This window comes from Panicum virgatum, chromosome 2N, assembly GCF_016808335.1.
Source record: "Panicum virgatum strain AP13 chromosome 2N, P.virgatum_v5, whole genome shotgun sequence".
Taxonomy (NCBI): domain Eukaryota; kingdom Viridiplantae; phylum Streptophyta; class Magnoliopsida; order Poales; family Poaceae; genus Panicum; species Panicum virgatum.
The window spans coordinates 56,655,148-56,681,194 of record NC_053146.1 but is presented as its reverse complement, the minus strand read 5'-3'; the positions used below and the strand labels follow the sequence as shown (position 1 = coordinate 56,681,194).

General features: G+C 49.2%; 1 protein-coding gene across 1 annotated transcript; it reads right to left on the bottom strand.

Moving 5' to 3' along the window:
• Positions 1-20,784: 20,784 nt before the first annotated feature.
• Positions 20,785-25,578, bottom strand: LOC120658302 (protein PHOX1-like). Its single transcript, XM_039936554.1, has 3 exons — positions 23,156-25,578; positions 22,465-22,683; positions 20,785-21,196 (listed from the first exon to the last, which is right to left on the bottom strand). The coding sequence occupies exons 1-2, from the start codon at positions 25,071-25,073 to the stop codon at positions 22,535-22,537; spliced, it is 2,067 nt and encodes a 688-aa protein (XP_039792488.1). The 5' UTR covers positions 25,074-25,578; the 3' UTR covers positions 20,785-21,196; positions 22,465-22,534.
• Positions 25,579-26,047: the final 469 nt, after the last annotated feature.

Genomic DNA, 26,047 nt, shown 5'->3' with positions numbered 1-26,047 from the left:
ACCGACGATTTGGTTTGAGTTAACGTCGGTGCAGTTGTCCAGAGACTTGGTTTATTAGTTGATCAGTGGACAACTACACTCACCGGTTAAACCGATGATACGTCGGTTAATCTGCTCAAGTTGTAACGGCTAGTTTTCAGAAGGGGCAGTTTACATTCATCGGTTAAACCGACGCTGGCTATTGGAGGATCGTCGGATTAACCGGCGCTACGCAGTTTTCTGGCAGCTTTTCTCCAACGGCTCTATTCGTGTGAGCTGCCTATATATACCCCTCCAATGGGCCATTTTGCTACTCTTGACACCAGGCAACATCCATACACTTATACAATAGTCAAGAGCCACCTTGAGCTTCATCTTCCATCAAATTGATCATTCAATCATTCAAGAAGCAAGGCTAAGGACTTGAGTAGAGAGAAGCTTGTGTGCATCCGTTCTCGGTGATCGGTTCTTGCTCAAGTGAAGGCCCTAGCTTGTTACTCTTGGTGATTGGCATCACCTAGGCGATCTTGATGATCGAGGTGTTTCTCGCGGAGCTTGCCAAGGATTGTGGGAGCCCGGAGAAGAAGATTGTATGTGGCTTGATCTCCACCACGCCGGGATGGTGAACGGAGACTCTTAGTGAGCGCCCTCGTCTCGGTGACTTGGGAGGTGACAAGACTCTTAGTGAGTGTCACAACGTGGATTAGGGGTGTGTGCCAACACATCGACACCACGGGAAAAAATCCGGTCGTCTCTTGTCCACTCTCTTTATTCAAGCATTTTCTTTCATGCAATTTATTCATGTGCTTGACTTAGAGATCATAACTTAGCTCTACCTTGCTAGGCTTTACTTCTCTTTATATCTCTCTTAGCTTGTGTAGGTAGCTTAGTTATCCGGTTGGTGAATTGATGCCTTACTAGCATTGCATAGGTTAAGGTTGCTTTATTGTGTTTTAGAAATTGAAAAAGGTCCAATTCACCCCCCTCTTGGTCCATCGATCCTTTCAGAAGACAATGAAGAAGAAGATTTTGACGACCACTTTCCCGAGAATGCTGGATTCGGTGCATTCGATGACGATATTCCCATGAAAGAGCCTGAAGTAGATGTAGTAGAAGATGATCCCAGTGACGATCTGGGGCAGGCACTGCACAATGTGTGGGCAGACTGTGAGAGTGAAATGGAGAGGTTGAAGTTCTAGAAGATGTTGGAGGACCACCGTAAGTTGTTGTACCCAGATTGTGAAAATGGATTGAAGAAGCTTGGCACCACCTTGGAGTTGTTGTAATGGAAGGCGACAAATAGTGTATCCGACAAGGGATTTGGTGAATTACTGAAACTTGTTAAAAAATGCTTCCTAAGGACAACGAATTGCCTACCACAACGTATGAAGCCAAACAACTTGTTTGCCCTCTAGGATTGGAAGTACAAAAGATACATGCATGCCCCAACGACTGCATCCTCTATCGAGGCGAGTACGAGAATTTGGATGCATGTCCCGTATGCAGTGCATTGCGTTACAAGATTAAAAAAGATGATCCTGGCGATATTGAGGGGGAGCGTCCCCGGAAGAGAGTTCCTGCGAAGGTCATGTGGTATTCGCCTATAATACCATGTTTAAAGCGTCTGTTTAGAAATAAAGATAATGTTGAGTTGATGTGATGGCACAAAGAGGAACGTAAGCAAGACTCGATGTTGAGACACCCCGCTGATGGGCCGCAGTGGAGAAAAATAGATAGAACGTACCCTGAATTTGAATTGGATGCGAGAAACATAAGGTTCGGTTTGAGTACGGATGGCATGAATCCTTTTGGTGAGATAAGCAATTGTCATAACACTTAGCCTGTGACTCTTTGTATGTACAATCTTCCACCATGGCTCTGCATAAAACAGAAGTTCATCATAATGCAAGTGCTTATCCCGGGCCCAAAGCAACCAGGAAATGACATTGATGTGTACCTAAGACCATTGGTCGAAGAACTCTTATTGCTCTGGGGCGATAAAGCTGTACGGATGTGGGATGAATACAAACAGAAAAATTTCAACCTACGAGCATTGCTGTTCGTAACGATCAATGACTGGCCTGCTCTTAGTAACTTGTCAGGACATTCGAAAAAGGGATATAAAGTATGCACACACTGTTTAGATGATACCGATAATATATGGTTGACTCACTGTAAGAATGTTGTATACATGGGTCATCGTCGGGTTCTTCCTATTAGGCATCCGGTACGAAAGAAGGGCAAGCATTTCAAAGGCCAAGCGGACCACCGAACAAAACCGATGCACCGTAGGGGTAAAGACGTCTTCGACATGGTAAAAAATCTAGAAATTATTTTTTGGAAAGGGTCCTGGTAGCCAACCTGTTCCGAATGAAAACGGAATGGCGCCCTAGTGGAAGAAGAAATCTATATTTTGGGAGCTACTGTATTGGGAAGTCTTAGATGTTCGTCATGCAATTTACATGATGCACCTCACAAAGAATCTTTGCGTCAACATGATAGCATTCTTGGGAGTTTACAGAAAGACAAAAGATACACTTGAAGCACATCAAGAATTGCAACGTATGGAAGAATGAGATGCCTTACATCCACAACAGTGAAATAATGGACGAGAATACTTAAGTCCTGCCAGCTATACTCTTAGCAAGGAAGGGAAAGAAAGCATGTTTGACTACTTGAGCAGTATAAAAGTTCCATCTGGATACTCATCCAATATAAATTGAATCCTAAATTTGGCAGAGAAGAAATTTATAAATCTCAAGTCCCATGACTGTCATGTGCTTATGACCGAACTTCTTCCGGTTGTGCTGCGGGGGATTCTGCCTGATAACGTCCGGTTAACCATCGTGAAGCTATGTGCCTTCCTCAACGCAGTTTCTCAGAAGGTCATTGACCCGGACAATTTGAAAAAGCTGCAAAACGATGTGGTGCAATGCCTTGTTGGCTTTGAGCTGATATTTCCACCATCTTTCTTCAACATCATGACACATCTTCTAGTGCACCTTGTGAAAGAGATTGATATCCTCGGACCAGTATTTCTACACAACATGTTCCCATTCGAAAGGTTCATGGGGATACTCAAGAAATGTGTTCGTAATCGAGCTCGACCAGAAGGAAGCATCGCCAGTTCGTGGCTCTACCCAAAAACACCTTTTGTCCCGGGTCGTGGCTCTACCCGGGACAAAAGCCCCCTCCACCCCCCATATAACTCTCCTTCCTCGCCCCTGTTCCCCCAAAACTTCGTGATTTTCTCTTGATCTCCACCGGCGCGCCGTCATCCCGCTGCTCGATCCGAACCACCTCCTGCTCGCCACCGTCGTCGTCCCGAGCGCCGCCGACCACCGCTGCTAGAAGACGCGCCGCCCGAGCTTCGCCGCCCATCGGGCCGTCGTCCTCGAGCGCCGCCGTCGCCGAGTGCTGCCCCGAGCACCGACGTCCTCCACCCGCGCGCCACCCGAGCTCGCCTGCCCCGACCTTGCCCAGACCCCACCCTCGACCTCCACCCGCCGCTCGAGCTCGCCGGCCCCGACCTCGCCTGCCCCGTAGCCCCCTGCCCTCGAGCGACCTCCACCGCCGTCGGACCGAGCTCGCCGGCCTCGACCTCGACGCCCGCCGTGCCGGCCCCCGCCCTCGACCGCCGCCGTGCCTCCGCGACCTCGACCGCCGGCGCACTGCACCCCTCAGCCGCCGCCTCACCGACCCGACGCACCACCGCCGGCGCCCAAGGACGTAAGCCCTTTGCTGACGTCAGCACTACTATGTGCTGACATCAGCTTTTTTTATTATGTTAGAAAATAGTTGGAAATATATATGAGTTTGTAGAAAATAGGTAGAAAATTGTAGAAAATAGTTGGAAAAATCTAGAATCATGAAAAATAGTTGGAAAATTTTATTTATTATATATTAATAAGTAGAATTGATTTATAGATATATTATTAGAATTCAATTATGGATATATTTTTAGAATTCAATTATGAATATATTAGAGAGAATTTAGAGAGAAATAGAGAAGGAAATAGAGAATTAGAGAGAATTTCTATTATGATGTATTCATTATTTAATTATGCCATTCAAAGACTTTAATTTATTATTTAATTATGTGATTCAAAGACTTTAATTTATCATGTATTCATTATTTAATTAATTCATTCAAAGACTTTAATTTATCATGTATTTATTATTTTTTTATGTCATTCAAAGAGTTTAATTTATCATGTATTTATTATTTAATTATGTCATTCAAAGACTTTAATGTATCATATATTTATTGTTTAATTATGTCATTTATATTACTTCTCGAGCTCGCAAACTCGCGCTAACACACAAACTTACGCTCTGTCTCTCGCTCACTCACTCACCGACGCACAGACACACACACACACACACACATTTTTTGTGTGAATTTCATAAATTGTAAATTATGGTATTTAATTTGATGTAAATTATGTGTTAATTTTTTAAAGAGTTAATTTATAGTGAAATTATATTTAATTTGTAAATATATTAATGTGTATGTATATGTGTATGTCTGTACGTACGCCGATCCAATCCTCGTCCAGCTAAATGTACGCCGATTCGATCCTATTCCATGTAAACATAGTCGTCCGATCCTCGTCCATCTACTCGTACGCCGATCCCCGTAAATCTACTTGTACGCCGGTCCAATCCTCTTCCATGTAAACGTAGTCGTCCGATCCAATCCTCGTCCATGTAAACGTTGTCGTCCGATCCAATCCTCGTCCATCTAATCGTATGACGATCCAAAGAAACGTCCAGCTAAACGAAGTCCGATCCAAACGTAGTCTTCTACTCGACCGGGGCAAATAAGGACTTTTTGGAATCCTTGTGACTATATCTATTCTGTAAAGTAGAATTGAATTATATCTATTCTGTGAATATATCTATTCAAAGACTTTAATTTATCATGTATTTATTATTTAATTATGTCATTCAAAGACTTTAATTACATGTATTCTTCATTCTTAATTCAAATGTGTCATTTATATTACTTCTCGAGCTCGCAAACTCGCGCTAACATAAATATGTGAATTTTTTAGAGAATTTTCTTAAGAGTTTTATTTGTATTCATTTTTCAGTTACGATGGACCCGTGATAACAAACAAACGCGAAAGACGAACAGTTTCTGTTGAGTATGATTACCGAAGGTGGTGGTGCACAAGGAGATACCCCCGAACAAGCTGACGATGGCAGCAATACCGACATATATTTGAATATGTCCGGTGACGGAATTGAGGCACCATCCATTCAGGATGACGCTGCTGCAGAGCAAGATGACGCTGCTAGTGAACAAAGTGTTATTGTACATATCACAACTATATTTACTTGTATTGAACATCATATTTTTCATCTGAATCTATATGAATACTATATAAATATATGAATGTTTTTGTATAGCCGTCTGGATCATCGTCGCAGCAGAAAAAGACGAAGCGAGGCCCGACAAAGAAACTGGAAGGGCGGTACATAATAACGGAAGTTGGTCCATATGGTGAACCGATCGCTCCAGAAGCTGCCGCCAAAAAATTCATAAGACAATCCTGAAGTATTGTCAGGGACCACATCCCGATCAGCTTCAGGCTATGGAAAGCTTCCAATCCAAGCGAGGAACGGGATGCGGTACCCGAGAGCGAAAAAGAATGGTGCTGGCGGGAGCTTAAGAAGAACTTCACGGTTCCAGCTGAATCAGAAGAGATATGCAAGCGCTAGACCCTAAGCAAGATGGCCGAATAGCTGCAATCATTCAAGAAAATTTTGACGAAGAAATATATCAAGACCGGGACCACGCCCGTGTTTACCGGCGAGATCGAAAAGCTCAGGGATCACTGGGATGCATTTGTGCAATACAAGTCTTCAGAGCTTGGGTTCCAGAAGGTGCAGAAGGCCAAAGATAATCCCTCGAAGAAAGTGTACCATCTCACTCTAGGGCAAGGAGGGTACAAGCTTGCAATACCCAAATGGGAGAAGATGGAGCAGGATCTGCTTGACAGAGGCATCCAACCTACTACCATGAACTGGCCTGAAAGGTCAAGGACCTGGTTTTATGGTCACGGGGGAAGCTTGGACCCATTGACTGGGGCCTGCATCTATGGGCCAAAAATCTAGCTAGCAGCCCAGAGACTACAGGAGGCCATACAAGCAGCGGCCGAGGGAACTTTCCAGCCGGATAGAGAGAGGGACGAGTTGACTTACGCCCTTGGGAATCCAGAACATCCAGGCCGCACAAGAGGCAAAGGCGTGGTTCCGTGGAAGTATGGGTTCAGGGATTACATTGAATCATATAGAAGCCGGCAAAGAAGAAAGAATTATGAGCGGGAGCACTTGCGAAGGCTAGAGGAACGGCTCATGTCACACGATCAAAGACTGGAGGAAGAGGTTCAACGCCAAGTGGCCATAGCAATGAGCCAGCAACAGCAAGCACAACCAGTGCCTCCAGAGCCTAATGTCGCAGCCAATCATCTGTCTTAGCGGAAAAGCAGATGCGCTTCCACAGACGTCGCTGTCGAGCCAACGGGGATCCAGGCTGCAATTGAAGCGACGGCCCCACAGCGATTTCCAGTGGATGAGATCACCCAGCGGACACCTTGTGACCTGCAGACTGCCATTAAGAACTTAATGTTCACTGTTGCGTACGGTACCGCCATGCCAACCCAACCAGGCGATGTGTACCACGGGCAGCAAATTCTGGCAGGATATACAAGAGTTGGCGTGGAGCAGGTGTGCTAGGGTTGGGAGACGCTCGAGGTTGATATTCCTGGAGGCGATGGGGAGAGAACACTAGCAGAAGCCATTCATGGCTACATCCTATGGGATAAGCGCTACATTGTCCTAAACTCGGATGATCGAACACCAAGACCGGCATCTCAGCATGCCTCTCCAAAGCCGTCATCTCCGCAAAACTCCTCAAGGGCAGCACTGTCTCGGCAAGTTTCACCGGCACATTCTCCATCACCATCATCTCATGTACCGATGAACACTCAAGCGTCATTGTCGCCTTCATGGTCACACCCCCCCCCCCCCCGCTGCCGGCAAAGAAACAGAAACAGTCGCCGGCAAAGAAAGTAGCTGCACTGGCTAAGGAACCTCCAAAGAAGAAGGAAAAGAAGAAAAAAAACCAAGGAGGCTCCTATTAAACCCTAGGACCTGAGTATTGAAGAATGCGATCGGAAGACTGCTGAAAGAGTTAAAGAGCACTTCGAGCCGAAGCTGGAGCCCGAGAAAGTGATAAATCCGGGAGATTTGAAATTTTTTAAGGGAATGTGCGAAGCAAATAAGAGAAAATTCATTCCGAGAGATTCCCCTTCAGACTACGACCGCACAATTATCAAAATTACTGCGAAAAAGAAGAGACAATCAAAGTCGTCGTCGTCCGACGTTCCACAGCTCGGAGCCCAAAAGAAACAATCAATAGAGCCTCTCGTAGTGGGACAGACGACGCAACAACAAGACTTTGTTACATTTTTGAAAGAAGCAAACCTGACGGCGGCTCAGATTGCAGGGGGAGAAGATATTCCAAAGGCCGATGTGGTCGTCAAATGGACGTATGAGCTGGGCAAATCTCTTGTACCCCCGAAGTAGTGTTCGTGCTTCCAACGCAAATGTATAAGATGCACCAGCACTACATGCGTGCAATGGCCGATTGCATCTTCATACAGGGCGCAAAGATTAAAGATGATGATTTCTTTAGGGGGGAGGCCATTATATGGATAAACTGGGAAGAAGTTTACCAACTATTCCATCAGGAGGACCTCAACATCTCTATGGTCGGCTTGTGGGTTCTGTAAGTATTTTACTCTCCTTACGTATTGTTTTGCATGATCTCAACATACCGATCCCTTGATTTATTCGGTACCATGTAGAATGGAGATACAAACTTGCAGGAGAAAGGGATACTCTCACCTCGGCTTCATCGACCCAATTACTTGTAACTGGAGGCTTCTACGCGACAATTCCGATGAGATATTCCAAAATTTGTTAAGTATATAAGCGTTCATCACAACAAGCAAATAATATTATTTCCTTACAACTTTGCGTGAGTGATTCCTTCCGTCTAACTCTTTCTATTCTGTATCATCAAATTGCTTAAACCTTAACTACCAAGAACTGCCCCCGTATAATCTTGCAGTGAACACTGGGTCCTAATTGTCATAATTCACGAGAAGAGCCTACTCGTGGTTATGGACTCATTGAGGAGAAATCCAGAACAATATGAAGATCTTCTTTAACATGATGAAAAAGTAATTCTACCACTACTCCGTTGATGACCGATAATTTGAATCACTTTGTTACTTGACTATAATTGTTCTAATCATGCACAAGGTTTGGAAACAAGTCGCTAAAAATCATCCAGGCAAATTGGACAAGGAATTGAAGATTAAGACAGATTTTGCGGTACGCACTTGGATGATTCGTTGCACGTTTTATTAGTTTTATTATATATTCATGTAAATACCTGATAATTTCTTCTCTCTTAAAGTGTATGAGGCAGAAATAAGGCACTAATTTATGCGCATACTATGTATGCGAGAACATCCATGGTCTGGTAGGTCCTCCAAAGGCCTTGGCAGATTGGGAGGAGGAAGTAAGTAAAAAACTTGTTAATGTTTGAACTCGTATTTTAATTAGTCGAAATTAATTATTCCCCTTTTCCATAGGTTGAGGAGATGCGCGATAAACTCATACCGGAGGAAAAGATTATGGCGATTCAAGAACAATTATCCGGATTTATTGTTGAGCAAGTCCTCGATCCAAAAGGCGAATTCTACTATGATGGACAATCTCACATTGACAATCGCAACAAATATGATAATATACGCGTATATATATAATTAAGAACGAATATACCTATGTAAATATATATGTGTATGTATTATATTTCTATTTATGAGTATGTATGTATTATATATTTAAGCCCTCCAATAATATATATGTGTATATATATATGTTTATATATGGAAACTATCTAGGACAAATATTATATAAGTAACTATATATATGTATATATTAGTGGAGATCTTACACACTGAATTCCAATACATAAGTTTAATTGAAATGTAAAAGTATAATTGAAATAGAAAAAGAATTGAGAAAAGAGAAACATAAAAAATGGACCTTGTTACCAACCGGGACAAAAGGGTGCGCCAGGCATGTGGCGCTGGCAGCCTCTTTTGTCCCGATTGGTGTTACCAACCGGAACAAAAGGGTGCTTTTTGTCCCAGTTGGCAGACCCAGGACAAAAGGGCACCCCCTTTTGTCCCGGCCTGGCGTTCTCGGTTGGAAAACTTGGACAACAGGGGTTTCCCAACCGGGACAAATCAGCATTTCTGTAGTAGTGATTCTAAGACTAGACACGCAAGGTGTGAAATAACCAAAATACCTCTTGTCTTTTATGAGAAGGATCTAGATAACGTCTTGTCTCTTTTGTAAGAAGTCTCCGGAAACTCTTGTCTTTTGTAGTAGTTTGGTCAAAATAGCACTTTTTTGTGGGACAAATTTTAAACTCTAGATGTGCAATTATTTTGGGACAGAGGGAGTATAGCCGTAGAAACTCTAGGAGTCGCTCAGATACTGCATCTTCTGAAGAAAATCTATGGTAGGGAGCGAACGATACAGCATGAAATTGAGCTATAAAAACCTTCAGTGCATCAATTTCTGGTGTCGAAGAAGCAAACGAAGGGTTGTGACTTGTGAGTAATTGCCAAGTTCAATTCCTGGATCTTGGCAGGAACGTCGAAATTAGGTTGTTCATGTTGTGAGTAATCCCGTTTGTGGAGCATCGATCCGATCCCCTGGTTCATCTCTTCCTGCGTTGCATCTTCTTCGTCCGATATGGTGTACGGTTCGATCACTCCAATCTTCAAGGAAAGTACATGTTTCAGGATCGGAGATGTTTCCCAATCCGATATGAGAAGGACAGTGCAGCGAGATTTCCCAATGCCTCGTAATCCCACCTGACCGTTCCAACGAGTAGCATTTGTGGAGGTCATGCATGTACCGGTAAGGCTGCTCTTTGAAGCACTACCTGCTCCTAATATGTATGGTCTTGTCATGCATGGAAATACGCTGGGACACAGACCACCGAGCTAGACACTAAAGCCTTATTTAGATGCGAAAAATTTTAGGTGTAAAGTACTGTAACATTTTTGTTTGTATTTAATAATTATTATTCCGCCATAAATTAACTAGACTTAAAAGATCCGTCTCACAAATTAGAGTCAAACTGTGTAATTAATTATTTATTAGTTTAGCTATATTTAATACTTTATGCATACGTTCAAAGATTCGATATGATAAAAAAAATTGTAAAATTTTGGAATTTTGGGTGCATCTAAACAAGGCCTAAGCAAGTGAGCAGCAATAGCAGGCCATACTGTCGGGCCTTGTTTGTTTTTCCATGCTAAAAAAAATCACGCATGCATGGTGTACTAAATAAAGTATATTTGCAAAATTTTTTAAAGGATGGGTGTAACTTTTCATGATGAATCTAATGACGGTAATTAATCGATAATTTACTACAGTAATGCTACAGTAACCATCCTCTAATCGTGCGGTCAAAAGCCTCATTAGATTCTTCAGAGTCACTAGCGCGGGGTTTTGAAGTTAGTTTTGTAAACTAACTTTGTTTGACACCGTAATTAGCAGTCAAAATATCACTATTCATTAGCACAACACAAAGCAAACACGGCACCTTAATTAATGGGTTGCTTCAACTTCAGTTCCTGCAGGACTAAACAGTTGAATGGAACACGCCACGCTGGAAAGCATGCAACACAATAATGACACTGCTAGAAAAACTAGAATATGTACCGGTCAAAAGTCCAAGTTAGTACCGGTTCCTCAACCCGTACAGATTCATCGGTATTAAAATGCACGTAATTTAATACCGGTCGGTACAACCGGTATTAAATGTGACATGTTAGTACCGACCAGAAATCCAAACCAGTACTAAACATTTTTTTGCGCAAAAAAAACTGCTTTTCCACTGCTCGTCCTCTTTCACTCCCCTCTCGTTTCTCTTTCCACGACCTTCATCTTTCTCCTCTCTGTTCTTCCCAAGAACAAAGAAGAATGATAAAAAAAAGTGAGGAGCCGGAATAGTTTCGGTTGGATTACACCGTTCTTAGCCAAAATTACAAAGTCGCCTACAAAGAAGATTCAACATTCTATTGAAAATGAAAAAAAATAGACACCACAACTTGCCAACTCGCCTACAGGAACCCGCCGGCCGCCGCCTGCCCACGTGTGCAGCCACGGCCGTCGCCCGCCAGCGCCGCTCGCCGTGATGCGCCCGCCCGCGTCGCCGTGATGCGCCCGCCCGCGTCGCCGCCGCGGCTGGGCCTGCGTGTGGGGAGCTCGCCGGCCCTGCGCGCCCCCGCCCGCGCCAGGTGCTGCCACCGCTCATCACAAAAAATCACATTCAGCTCAAAAAATCACATTTTCCATTTACTACCCCCAAAAATCACATTTTCCATTTGACTTTCCGAATAAAATTTTGGCTCTGTTTACTGCCTGGTCTATATCAATTGGTCTAATCTATCCCTTAATGAGATTTTACCTTTTCGTCTCCCTAAGTTTAAGTTTAGTTACAAATTCAAATTTTAGGAGATGATGAAGAACATCTGTCATGTGTTTGATTTTTTTTATAGGACATGTCATGATTTGTGAGAAAAGTAATAGAGACAAACTCTTGTTTGGGAGCTAAGCGGATAACGTAAGTGAATTGTTTGGCACCACCAGCCTGAGCTCCACCACGCTCTCCGTCGTGCAGCGCAGTCATTAACGACGTTTTCATCCTATGTAAACTGGCGCTGAACGTACGGTCGATCCAAAATTCGTCCGAGCAAAGATCTAGTGTGCATCAGTTCTCAGTGCCTAAATTCGGCTCAAACAAGACCTGAACGAGTACAATTTCAGACGGGCCTAACAATTTGCCTGGAGAAGTTGTACCACTATTTATATTTACTTGATCCATGCCTAGTAGTAGGATCTAACTTCCAAAGGCAGCCGACTTGGCAGGGCAGTGTCACGCCCTCACACTCACTCGGCTGTATTTTTTTGCCGTCGCTGCCAGCCTGGCATCGCCCATCATCGCGCGACTCGTCTTTTTCAGCGCGACTTGCGAGGGCGGGCACACGCCCGATCTCCTCGGTGTATCTGCCCATGTAACTTTCCAGGGCAAACTGTGCCATTTGCTGGTGCCTCCTAACCCCAACCGTTAATCCCGAGCTCGGTGACCACGGGACGCATCTCATCTGTGGTGTGCGGACCCGGCCCGATGGTGCACCAGTGCTCTCTCCCAGTCGGTCTCCCATAGTAGCATTTATGCAGCACCGTCCTTCCTGCTGACATTGTTGTGAACCCAAACTCAGTACAGTAACACCAGCAACAACCCAATTAACTACACCCACTGAATTGAACTTCGTCCTGACCACAGTAGCTGTATATACATACTCCGCCCCGCCAAAAAATAAACACGCGCGAGTCTCTGCCACGTGACGCCCCCTCGCGCTACTACAAAAACTGATTAACAGTGACTTTTTTAAACTCTGAGGCGGGCACATAAAACAACCGCCTCTGTTAATGTCTAGTATCAGCAGAGACGGTCATCTCTTATTAACTGAGGGGGTTACAAAAACCGTCTCTAAAAATCAATTAACAGAGGCGGTCAACCTTAACACGACCGCTTTAGGCGGACACGTTATAAATGTCTGTCTTAGTTAATGGAGCCGCCAAATCGAAACTCAATTGCGCCCGGTTGCTGAGAGAAGTATATAAACAAACCCTAACTCCCCCTTTCTCTCTCGTACTTCTCTCTCCCTCCCTCCCTCTCACGCTCTCAGACTCCCGGCGCCGCGCCGCCCCAATGCCCCGACCCCGCCCCGACGCCGCTCCCGCCCCGACTCCCTTCGCAGCGGCCCTCTCGGCGGCGGCGACCCTCTCGACGGTGGCGGCGGCGCTCGGATCCGCCGAGCAGGGGCCGGATCCAGCGAGTAGGGGCCGGATCCGGCCTTCCCCAGCGGCGGGTTGCGCTCAGCGGCCGCGAGGGGGCGTGTGGTGGCGGGACACGCCGGCGGCGACCATGGTGCGCGGTGGCGGCGATGACCATGGTGCGCTGAGGGTGTGCGGCGGCGGCCGACCCGTGATGGCCTCGGCGGGCATTTCTTTTTTTCCCGATCGATTAACAGAGGCGGCTGCATGCACCCACTATGCAACCACCTCTAAAAATACCTCATTTACAGAGGCGGATGCTCAGAGGAGGTTGCCTCTGCCCACCTCTGAAAATATTTTTTAACCGCCTAAAGATTATTGTAGTAGCGTCAAACTCTTTATCACGAGGGGGGGGGGCGATCCCTTCGCCAAATCACACTAACTGAAATCATATTTAGCTAGACATTTAGTTAGCTATTCAAAAGGTGGAAAATTCATTAGCTTCTTCATCCATCCCCTCCTCCACTCCATCCTCCACTCTATCCCGTCCAAGCACCCATCACCGCCGCCCGTCCCCGCGACAACATGGCGCCTGGACACCGACGCAACCTCACCTGCACAACAGCTCCTGCAAGGTGCGACCTTGCTTGGATACCACTGGCCCTTCGCCGCGACTTGGCGCCTGGATGCATGGGCGCAAGGGCCCTGCAGGAGCTGCCGTGCACAGGATGCTGTCGGCCGCCGCGACCTGGCGCCGGATTCTGCTCGCCTTCACCAGTGGCAGCATGTTTTGCATGCTGAACGGCAAAGGCGAGGCACACGACCCTAGGGCAGCAGGCGGCGGCGTTGGGGTGGGTCGTTGCGGAGCGAGCGGAGAAGCCGCGGCGGCAGAACGAACATCAAGAGGTGAGACGGTGGTGCCTGGTGGCTGGTGCAGAGCGCGGCGCCGGGTTGAGTCCACCCAGCTCTGCGCCACCATGGGCGCGCCGGCGGGAGGAGGCGGAGCGGCGTGTTGGTCACCAGACGGCGATTTACGCCGGCGGCGAGCTGCTGTGTGGCGAGGTGGATGAACGAGAGAAAGCAAATGAACTGAACACAGGAATTTGGTGTTGCAAAACCGCAACGTTTTCTGATGCATTGTATTGAGTATATAAAGGGAAACAAGATAACCACGCCGCCATGGCGCGCACGACGCGAGAGATGTGCGCGTCCATCCCCACGCACTCACGACGTCCGGTCATGGCGGCATGCAACTTCCTAGCACTACTCTGGCGCACGATCACCACACACCGGTGCCTGTGTGCATGCATGAACAAAGGAAATAAACATGCTGCCTATCTATAGCACATAGGAGTAACTAACAAATCTCCTCCTACTCCTAGTGTGCCTTCTTTACATGATGAACACCAAGTCTGGAACGCAGCTCACAGAATCGCTCTCGCCCCAGCGCCTTGGTGAGGATGTCCGCCAGCTGCTCCTCCGTCCTGATGGACTGAAGCTGAACCCTGTTCTCTTCAACACACTCACGAATGTAGTGGAATTTGACATCAATGTGCTTACTGCGATCGTGGAACACAGGATTCCGGCTGAGTGCGATGGCAGACTCGTTGTCTATCTTCAGTGAGAATGTACTTGCATCTTCTCCTTTGAGCTCTGCGAGAAGACGGGCAAGCCAGACACCCTGACAAGCTGCAGTGGCCGCGGCTATGTACTCCGCTTCACAGGAGGATAAGGCCACCACTCGCTGCTTCTGGGACTGCCAAGTGATGATGTTCCCACCGAGGAAGAAGCCAACTCCAGTTGTGCTCTTGCGGGTATCGACGTCGCCGGCCATGTCACTGTCGCTGTAGCCGACAAGCCGAGCTTCCTTCCTCCTCTGATAATGACAACCGAAATGCAGAGTACCGGCAACATACCTAAGTACTCTCTTGACTGCTGTCAGGTGCTCGGTGGTGGGCTTCTCCATGAAGCGGCTGATGTAGCCCACTGCATACGCGAGATCCGGCCTGGAGTTCACCAGATAGCGCAGGGAGCCGACGATGCTGCGGTACCTGGTTGGATCGACAGCTGGGGCCGAACTCTGCTTGCTCAGTTTCAGTCGCGGCTCCATGGGTGTGTGACTGGGGTTGCAGCCAGCCAGGCCGGCTGACTCTAGGATCTTGGCGGCGTAGGCGCTTTGACAGACGGTGATCCCGGCCTCGCTCTGGGTCACCTCCAACCCCAGATAGTAGTGGAGGAGGCCGAGGTCACTCATCTGGAACTTTGATTTCATCTCCTCCTTGAACTTGCTGATGTCGTTGTCGTTGCCGCCCGTGATCACCAGGTCATCCACGTAGACTCCGACGACCAGCCGATGATCACCGGATCCACGAAGGTAGACGGCGTGCTCGGAGTTGCTCCTCTGGAAGCCTAGCTCGATCAGTGAGGAGTCGAGTTTGGCATACCAGGCGCGGGGGGCTTGACGCAGACCATAGAGCGCCTTCACCAGGTGGAGAACCTTGTTCTCGTGGCCTCGCAGCACGAACCCCGGCGGCTGCTCGACGTAGACTTGTTCCTGGAGCACGCCATTCAGGAACGCGGACTTGACGTCCATGTGGTGCACTGCCCAGCCTTGTGAGGCAGCGTGAGCAAGTAGCAATCGCACAGACTCAAGCCGCGCCACCGGAGCGAAGACTTCTTCAAAATCGATCCCTTGCTGCTGCACGTAGCCCTTCGCGACGAGACGAGCTTTGTGTTTGGTGATTACCCCAGTGGCATCCTTCTTGGTCTTGTAGACCCATTTCAGGCCTATCGGCTTCACACGTCGAGGAGGATCGACGAGCTCCCAGGTGCCACTGGCCTCGATGGACGTCATCTCGTCCAGCATAGCGTGACGCCAGTGCTCGTGCTTCTGCGCCTCATCGAATGAGGTGGGCTCCACATCACTTGCCAGCAGGAGGTGCTCCTCCAAGTTCCGGTCGATGATGCCGGGTGGTGTAGACTGGCCGATGATGTTGTCGACACGCCGGAACCGAAGTGGGGCCTCATCATCATGGTCGGCGTCCAGCTGTTCGCTGAACCCGGCGCCGGGGGGTGTCGCGAACTCGATGGCTTGCTGGTGCCCCGGGTTCGGCGTCATGGCAGCTGTGGCACTTGGTGGGGGCGATGCCGCGGCCATGTCCCCGGGCGCTGATGGCGTCGATGCAGGGAAGGCAGGTGAGGCAAATCTCGAGGGCACGGCCGTAGTTGTTGTAGTGGTGGTGATCACTGCAGGCTCCCCGAGCTCGGCTTCTTCGATGATGAAGTCGCCGGGATCGACGTCGTGGTCAGCGGTCCATGTCCACTGCGCCGCCTCATCGAAGATGATGTCGCGGCTGATGTGGACACGCCGCGTCAGAGGATCGTACGCCCGGTACGCCTTGGAGCCAGGTTCGTAGCCGACGAAGATCATGCGCCGGCTGCGATCATCAAGCTTTTTCTGATTCGGTGTGGTCACCTTGACGTGGGCGACGCACCCGAACGTCCGGAGGTGGTGCACTGCCGGCGCGCTCCCGGTCCACAGCTCGTACGGCGTCTTCCCTCCGATTCCCTTGCAGGAGGAGCGGTTCTGGAGGTAGACGGCGGTGACCACGGCCTCCCCCCAGAACACACCGGGGAGCGCCTTGGCCTTCATGATGCTGCGCGCCGTGCCCACGACGGACTGGTTGCGCCGCTCCACGACGCCGTTCTGCTGGGGGGTGTACGGCGCCGTGAGCTCTCGGCGGACCCCCAGCTGAGCGCAGTACTTGATGAAGTCCGTCGCTGCAAACTCGCCCCCGCGATCGGTACGCAGGGCGAGCAGCTTCTTCCCCGACTTGCGTTCCGCAGCGGCCTGAATGTTCTTGATGGCGGTGGCCGCGGCGTCCTTGCTTGGCAACAAGGCAATCCACATGTAGCGAGAGTAATCGTCAACGAGCAAAAGAAAGTACCGGTTGCCACTTGGTGTTGGAGGCGTGATGGGGCCGCAGATGTCGCCGTGGAGGAGCTGCAACGCCTCGGTGGAACGCCGGAGCGCCTTCTGTGGGAACGGCTCCCGGCACTGCTTGCCGGCGAGGCAAGCCTCGCAGACCTGATCCACCTGATGGAGCAGAGGCATGCCGCGGACCAGGCCTTCACGCGTCATCTTCCTGAGTGCTGTGAAATTGATGTGGCCGAGGCGAGCGTGCCAGGTCCAGGCCTCCTTGTCTGAGTGCGCCGCCAGGCACACTGGACGTGCGATGGTGACGTCGAGCACGTACAGGCGCCCGGGGCTCCGAGGGATCCTGGCGAGCAGGCGACGCTCCTCGTCGCGGATGCGCATGGTGCCGTTCTCCACGAGCACCTGGTACCCGCCCTCGTCGAGCTGCCCGACGGAGATGATGTTGGCGGTGAGGCGCGGCAGGAAGTAGACGTTGGAGAGCTTCTGGTGCTCCCCGTTTTTGCAGGTGAAGAGGATGGTGCCGCTGCCCTCGATTTGCGCGACGGAGCCGTCGCCGAACCTGACGGTGCCGTGGATGCCGGAGTCGAGGTGGGCGAAGGCGGATCTTGACCCGGACATGTGGTTCGATGCCCCAGTGTCCAGGATCCATCTTGTCGGATCGGGATCCGGCGCTCCGTCGAAGGCGGCGAAGATCTTCGGCTCGGTGAGGTGGAGCTCGGCGGCCGATTTGGCCGGCGGCGGCACCTTGGTGGGGAGAGCCGGCCGTGGGGACGAGGAGCTCTCGCCCTCCTGGATCGAGGCGATGGCCATCATGAGTGTGGCCTCCTCCTCTTGGGCCACATGGGCCTGGTGGGCCGGCTCCTCCTTCTTCTTGGTCCGGCAATCACTGGCCCAATGGCCTTTCTTGCCACACCGTGGGCACGGGTCATCCGGTGGCGGGCGCGACGAGCTGGAGCCGCCATTGCCGCCAGCGCCGCGCCCACGACCTCTGCCGCGGCCTCTCCCGCGACCTCCGGAGCCAGAACCGCCACGTCCTGACTCGGCGGTCTTCTTCTTGTATCTCTCCACCCACTGCTCCTCCGTGAGAAGCAGTTTGCCGCTCGCGGAGTGCGCCGGAGCGGGCTCGACATCATCGGCAGCTTTGAGGCGGCCGGTAACTTCCTCGATGGAAAGCTTAGAGATATCAAGCAAGGTTTCGATGGAGATGACGAGCTGTTTATACCGTGGGCGTACGACGCGCAGGTACTTGGCCACCACCTTCTCGTCCGGCTCTGGGTCGCCTAGCGTTGCCAGGCGCTGCACGATGCCGGTCATGCGCAAGGCGAAGTCCTCGATGGCCTCCCCGTCGCGGAGAGCGATGGACTCGTACTCGGCACGCAGATTCTGGGCAGTTGCCTTCCGTACCCGATCGTCGCCGATGCGCAGGGTCTTGATGGCCTCCCAGGCCTCGCTGGCAGTTTTCTTGGCCAGGAGGATGGGGACCAGCTCCCCGGGCACACCACTGCAGATGGCGTCCATCGCGGCGCGGTCGTCGTCGTAGTCGACGTCGTCATACTCAATGGCGTCCCACAGGTGGCGCGCCTGCATCTTCAACTGCATGCGCAGGGACCACTCGTGGTAGTTGTTCTTCGTCAGCTGCGGCCAGTTGCCGCCGCCGCTGCCTTCCCGGACAATGCGCTCGACGACGACTTCGTGGGGACGTCGCGTGCGTGAACGGCGCGGAGCCCGGGAGCGGCTCGGGGAACGGCGCGGTGTGCGGCGTGGTGAACGGCGGGACGGAGAGCGGGGCGGAGAGCGGTGCGGCGTCTTGCTGCCGGAGCCCTCCGGCTTGTCCTTCTTCTCCGGAGTGCGATTTCGGCGCACCGGTGACGTCATTGACGCCGGTGCAAGGTCCTCTCAATCTTCAAGCTCTGATGCCACTTGTTGGTCACCAGACGGCGGTTTACGCCGGCGGCGAGCTGCTGTGTGGCGAGGTGGATGAACGAGAGAAAGCAAATGAACTGAACACAGGAATTTGGTGTTGCAAAACCGCAACGTTTTCTGATGCATTGTATTGAGTATATAAAGGGAAACAAGATAACCACGCCGCCATGGCGCGCACGACGCGAGAGATGTGCGCGTCCATCCCCACGCACTCACGACGTCCGGTCATGGCGGCATGCAACTTCCTAGCACTACTCTGGCGCACGATCACCACACACCGGTGCCTGTGCGCATGCATGAACAAAGGAAATAAACATGCTGCCTATCTATAGCACATAGGAGTAACTAACACGGCGAGGCCGTTGCCGGGGCGCCGGGCGCGGGCTTCTTGTCGCTGGTGAGCGAGCGTGTGGGGGTGGAGAGGACGATAGGAGGGCTGGAAGGGTGGGGATGGAAAACGGTGCCGCTCGAGATAAATGCCGAGTGTGGGGCGTGGGATGGCTAGTGGGATACCGAGGAAAGCAATATAGAGAGACTGTTGTACGCTGATTTTAAGAAAATTTAGCTATTTTTATCTATCCTATCTTATTTGCAGAGTCTCCTGGAGATGCTTTAGACCCCTCCAGCAAATTTTTAACATGAATCAATCAAATTTTTAACATGAATCAAGAAGAGGAAGAAGAAAAGAGAGAAGAGGAAGAAGAGAAGATAAAGAAAAAGAAGAAAAAGAGGGACATGAGGTTGACAATCCTTCCCTAATTTTTTAGGCTGTGGCCGCCACTGATCGCGACCGCTGAAACTCTTGATCAGCAGCAGGATGCATGCATAAGCAGTGCATTTGTGCTCGCAGTAGATTCAACTCTTCGTGATAGAGAGGCGAGAACTACATAGTTGAAACACATATCAGCAGTTTAATTAAAACTTAAAAAGATTGGCACTGTCGTCAAAACTGTTTTTAATGAAAAGTCATCAAACTCTTAGAAAATGTTGCAAAGACTAGAGCATATTACATGTGCCTTGAAACGCTTTAGTGCTATCACGGCAGCCAGAGAGACCTCACGATCGCCTACTGTGTATGGCGATGCCTAGAAGATATAGCAAGCAGTGGCGGACCGTGAAGTAAATTGTAGCGGGCTAATTGCTGGCGCGTGCGTCTGGGCATCGTGTGCAGCCGGGGAGCCCACTCAGCCCCATTCTTTGTTTCAGCATTGAGCATTACTGCATTAGACATTGTTATGAAGCAAATAGATTAGTGATCAATTCTGTAATTACTTTATTAATTAGATTAATGACATCATTAAAATATCACTAAGTAGTCACTAATTACATGAAAGAGTCACTCCCGAAAGAGCATGTCCTTTCAGAAAAAACACATTTTCCCTCCTGTATATATAAAAGGAGTGGTCTAAACCATCAATTAAAAAATCAATCATTCTACTTTTAACTTTCACTCCAACAGGCATCATGGGCTACTCACTACTGGGCATCGCGTGCAGCGGGGGAGCCCACTCAGCCCCGTTCCACCTCCCCCGATCCGCGGTGACCCATCGCGAGGACGGGCACACGCACTCTTCCCGTCTTCTTCATAGTTATTAGATGGCGCCCACGAGACTTTTAGGGGCTTCATAGTTAGATGGCACCCACAGGACTTTCAGGGCAACTATACCATCATTTCCATTTGCTGATGCCTCCTAACCCCAAGCTCGGTGACCACGTAATTCATCTCATCTGTGATGTGCGGATCGGATGTGCACCAGTGCTCTCGATCTCCCAGTCGGTCTCCCATATATGTGGCATTGCCCGCCTCCACTTCATCTAGCAAGTAGCATTTATACAGCACCGTCCAGTTCTTAGTGTAGTGTAATACTAGCAACAACCCAAGTAACTACACCCACTGAATGAATTAGACCTTATCCAGACCATAGTGGCTGCATATACATATATCCTCTCGAATGCTCTGCTCTCATGAGAATGAGATTCCTAATGGAACAATAAGCAAAAGCAGCTCAATAGAACACTTGCAATGCTTTTTTACTTTTCCATTCTTTCAAACTTGACAATGGAATCTAAATGTAACTGGAGTACAATCCTAACTGAGCTTGCACATTGCAGGACCTAATAAAATACCAGGAAGCGAAGGGAGGGTGGCACCAATCCCATCCTCCAACAATGGACTGCAACCATGTCAACAACATATGCAGAACCTAGTCTGATAACAAAGCACAGCTTCCAGCACCTTACAAATCAAATCTGACCAAAACAAGAACTAGTGTATGCAGATCGCAGAGGTCTACCAGCCTTGTGAAAAGAATAGGCTTTGTATGAATAGCTTCACAACCGGGAAGCAGACACTTTCAAGTATAAAAGAAAAACCTAACAAATCCATGTAATGTATTCCATGCAGCAATTGACCTGCAGAGCAACATCAACAAAATTCAGTAAGGGCAACACATAGGAGGATAAAAGTTGCACAAGATTGGTCAATACAGTAACTTTATGAACAAAAATTGCAGTCATGATAACCTGACTACTTTGGATGCAGAGAACAAGTAACTCAAAGCAAAATTAAAAATATCATCATGATTGATGAACAAAGAAATTTAAAGCAGTTCCTAAGGACATACATATCATCTGTCTTGAATTGCAAAGATCATGAGCTCCTGGCACAAACAATGACCCATAGTCTGCTACTAAAGCAGTACAAAATAAACATGATGAAGCTTCACAAACCCACAACCTTTCAAGGCAACTGTGCGGCTTCAAATAAACGGTGCTTGAATTTACTTTAAAGGCCACCTTAAAAAGAATTTATCGACAGAGATTACATAGTGGTAAAATTACTAGCCCAGGTTGAAGTCCCTCAAACAGATCGTGAAAACCTATACTACTGGTATAGTTTGCCCCACAAAATTCTTCTACACAGCAGCAACCCTGTCCATTGAACACTTTGTGGATTGACGATATTGTACTGCAACATGTTGGCCTAACCATGTGTCCTGGGGTTTGGACATCCCCATTAGTGAATTTATCATGCTGAACCATGTCAAAAATTTTGTATGTAGCGCAAAATTAAGTATAGCTTCAATAATTCAGTTTCGAATTCCTCCTAAGATGTCAAGAAACAAAATAGACAGGCCAATCTGGAACTGTTCACCATGTGCTGACAGCAAAACTTGTGCCTTTTCAATCTCAACACCAAAGATGAATTTGATATTGAATTTTGCATGTTTAATTTAACTTTGTGTATACTGCACACATGATTTCTCTGATAACTTTTTCGAAACATTGCAGCATATTGGGTAAACTATATTTTGGCTAAAGAGGATGCCCGAACCCCAGGACACCAATGAATTTCTGTTAAGTGAATGCACAGTCTGAAAGCAATGAAGTTCATATCTCGAAAATGGAAACACAACTGAGGCTTGTGTTGGGGACTCAAGAACCCTAGTTCTTTAATGTGTTAAGAAAATCTCTTGTTGGGTAACAAAACCATACAACTATCTTCAAAGCGAAGTACATAAACTGCCCTCTCGAAACCCCATGGCACGAAAAAGATCCGTAGTCCAAACAATTAAAGACAGTAAGTGCAAAGAGGTAAAAGGGAAAAAAACAATGAATATCAAGTGCATATGAAATAGATCTAATCTATTAGAAGATAAACATACAGTTATTGTACTCACCAAAAAGAGAAAATTGGCACTGATAAAAAAGCCTTGAAATTCAATATGCTGTAGAGAAATTCCATGAGCACTATATATGTTCCAGTGCAGTATGCAATTGTGGAACTCTCCTCCTAAATAATGGCTCAAGGCGGAAGGATGGAACGCCACGCAGCCACCGTTTAATGTCATACATTTCATTCCAAGCTAGCACAATTTCCTCAATCTTGAAGACCAAACCTGCAGAGCAAATTGGACAATCTTTGAAACAAGCTCCCAAGTCTCAACTGTTTTTGCACATTCAAGGATAACTTTGAATAAAAAGAGTAGGATTTAGATTTTAGAAACATTGTCACAAATGCAAATTTTGGTCTCAACCACTAACAGTTAATGATTTGCTAGATAATAATCTTTAAACAATGCTTTCAAGAAACAACCTAAAGGCACAGAAAATAAGTTCAAAGCAATCTAAAGCATAATGGATCTGCTACACAATAATATTTTAAACATTGATAATAGGTGAACTCCCAAAAATCAAGGTCCTATAATCAATTTAACAAACTCAGGTGACTAATATAAAGGCTTCACAGAGCAAATGGCAATCAGCACAATTTAATGAACACTTTGCATAATGCCTGAATAATTCTTGTATTCTCCAGCAAAATCAACAGTGAGGCAAAAAAAAGTCCAAAAAACAGTAAATTACTCTTACCATCTTGGGCAGTTTCATTGGCGCAGTGGTTTTTCACCAGCACAGCAATATCTGTAGCTGAAGCTCCCCCAAGTTTAAACTTTTCAATAGCTGACATCAGACAATCTTCCCACATTGGAAGACCTAATTTAAATTCCACAACTGAACGCTCATAGAGGAGCATACCCCATAAAATGTTTATCTGAGACCTCAAATTGGAAGCCTGTTCAGCCGCGTCATCAGTGGATACATCTTTGATGTACTCCTCCAAGCCCATCTTCTCTAGCACAACATTCTCCTGGCTAGGCTTAGATCGATTCTTCAGACGCTGTTCTTCCATTTCCTCCCACATTTCTATACCCTTCTCAATGTTATCCTCAGCTTTATTGAAGAGCTCCAAGATTTCCGTTGAACATGTTTCCAAATCCAGGTTACTACCAACTGCATAGTACCACGACAGTTTCGCTTGCTCAAACTGCTGATGTGCAAGTGCAAGGAAACCCTCGAAAAAGTCCGGCTTAGCCTTCACGGCTTCTTCATATGTCTTTCCAGCCTTATTGTACTCTTCCCTTGCCCATTCATATGCCTCCTTCACTTGCTCAAGCACCAATTCTCTTGGGGCATCTCCTGATAATAACAACCTTTTCCTGGCCCGGGACATATGAACATTACCCCAGTGGAAAAATGCAAGTGCTGCCATCTCTTGGAAGTTTCGCTCGGCAAGTTGAAACACCTCCTGGGCTTCATCAGTAGTAATAGTGTCCTCAATTGCCTCAGTGTAGAGCTTCATACTAACCTCATGGAGGTCCAGATACTCATCAGAGCTAACCCCAACATGATTCTTGAAAAGTCGGGCGAATTGCACAATCCAATCATCAATGCAAGTCACCGTGCTCCTATCCTCATCCTGCCTATTGCTTCTGATACTTCCATTTTCTGAAGCGCTGTTCACATTTCTCTCCATTGGCCCACTATTGGAATCATCAATATAAGGTTCATGCTCCGGGTTGGCCTCAGTGACATACAGCCGAAGTGAGCTCCCAGGATCAGCCAACTGCTCAGCCCATTTCAGCTCGTCCTGGTTGGTGATTGTCACAAGATCACCCTCCTTGTCCTTGTACTTGACAAGAACAGCCTTCAGCCCTGGAAACTTGCTCCTAACGGCCTCACGCAGCTGTGCCATGCTGCAGCTTGCCGGCACCTGAGCCCACCTTATGTCCTCCCCAAACACAAGTTTGACCTGCCTCGGTGGCTCCTCCACATCCTCCTTGACAGCTTCCGCTATCTTCTGCTCCTCGACCTCCTCCACAGCCGCCGCTGCGGCCTTGGCAGCGGCCTTCCGTCCTCCCCTCTTCTTGCGCGGCTTCTGCTTGGGTGCAGCAGCCACCACCTCCTCCGGAGTGGGCATGACCTCCTTTTCTTCCAGCACAATCCCCTTCTCCTCCATGGCGTTCTTGACCCTGTCGGCCACATCCAGCGCGGTGAGGTTGTTGGGCTCCAGGGCGAGCACCTTGTTGACGTCCCTGCAGGCGAGGTCGAGCCTGCCCAGCGCCTCGAAACAGCGCGCCCGCTTGAGCAGCGCCTTGGTGTACTTGGGCGAGGCCTCGAGCGCGACGTTGCACTCGTTGATGGCGCGGTAGTAGTCAGGCGGGCTCATCTGCATGTAGCAGGCGGCGATATTGCTGTGGAGGTAGGCGACGTCGGGGTGCGCCCGGGGGAGCAGCTTGATGGCCTTGTCGTAGTTGAGCAGCGCGCGGTCGTAGTCCCGGCGCTGGAAGAGCTTGTTGCCCTCCTCCTTGTGCTCCTGCGCCATGTCCGTGAAGATGGTCTCATCGCCGTCGAGGACCTTGGAGCCGGACCGCTCGAGCGACGCCGGCTTGCCGCCGCCACCGCCGCCGCCGCCGGAGGCCCTCTTCTTCTTCAGCGACGCCTTGCCCATCTCGCTTTCCTCTCCGGCAACGAATCAACAGCAAAAAGGAGGCTCCTTTCCCCCCTCTTGAAATCACCGCACGCCGCCTCCGCGAATCCTCAAGAAAGCTCCCGAATTCGACGGAACCAAGGCGGAATTCGACGGAAATCCCGCCTCTCTCCCGGCAAACCCTCCCAAACGGAGCAACTCAAAGCGAGAATTCGAGGCCGCCGCCGGTCTCAAAACCCAAGAAGAGCCAACCAAATCCCCAGCAAGGGTGGACGAAGAGGAAACCCAACTGCCCAAGTCAAAGCTGGCCAAGGACAGACCGGAAGCCAACGAAGACGCGGTCGGAATCTCCCTCTGTGTCGCGGTGGGAATGGTCGAATGGTTGGGATGCGTGGAACGGAATAAACGAACAAACGCGAGGCTGCGAAGCAAAGAACGGCGAGACGGCAATACCCCGTCGCTGGGCTTAAGCTTCCGGCCTACTCCTGATCCTTTTTCTTTTCAGCGGCGCGGTCGCGTGGAGCAGGTGCTAATGCAAAAGAAAAGGAGAAAAAAAGGAACGGTCGGGCAGTGCGGAACGGTCGGGCAGTGCGGCACTGCCGGCTGCCGCTAATCTTTTTCGGTAGGCTTGCGGGAGCTGCAGGGCGAACGGCCGCGGGTGTACGGGACCTGGTCGGCGTCGGCGGGCCGCGTGTGGTGACAGCGAGGTCGCGGGCGCCGCCAGCCGGCCGAGGCGCTGGGCGGCGTTGCGGTGCGTGTGGTGGTGGGGGCGTGTGGTGGTGGGGAAGCAACAACGGAGGGCGGTGGTTGGCGCCGGAAGCCGATCGCGACATCGCCCAGACCCGAACGGGGTCTTCCCGCGTGATTCGGTGAAAGTTAAGCGCGCGCTAAGCCGCCGCCGCCCCGGCGGATTAGGTTAGGGTTTCCCGCCTCGGTTGCTTCGCGTTCACTCTCCTCCTTTCCACCGGGCCGGGCCGCCAAAGTTGGATGAAGCT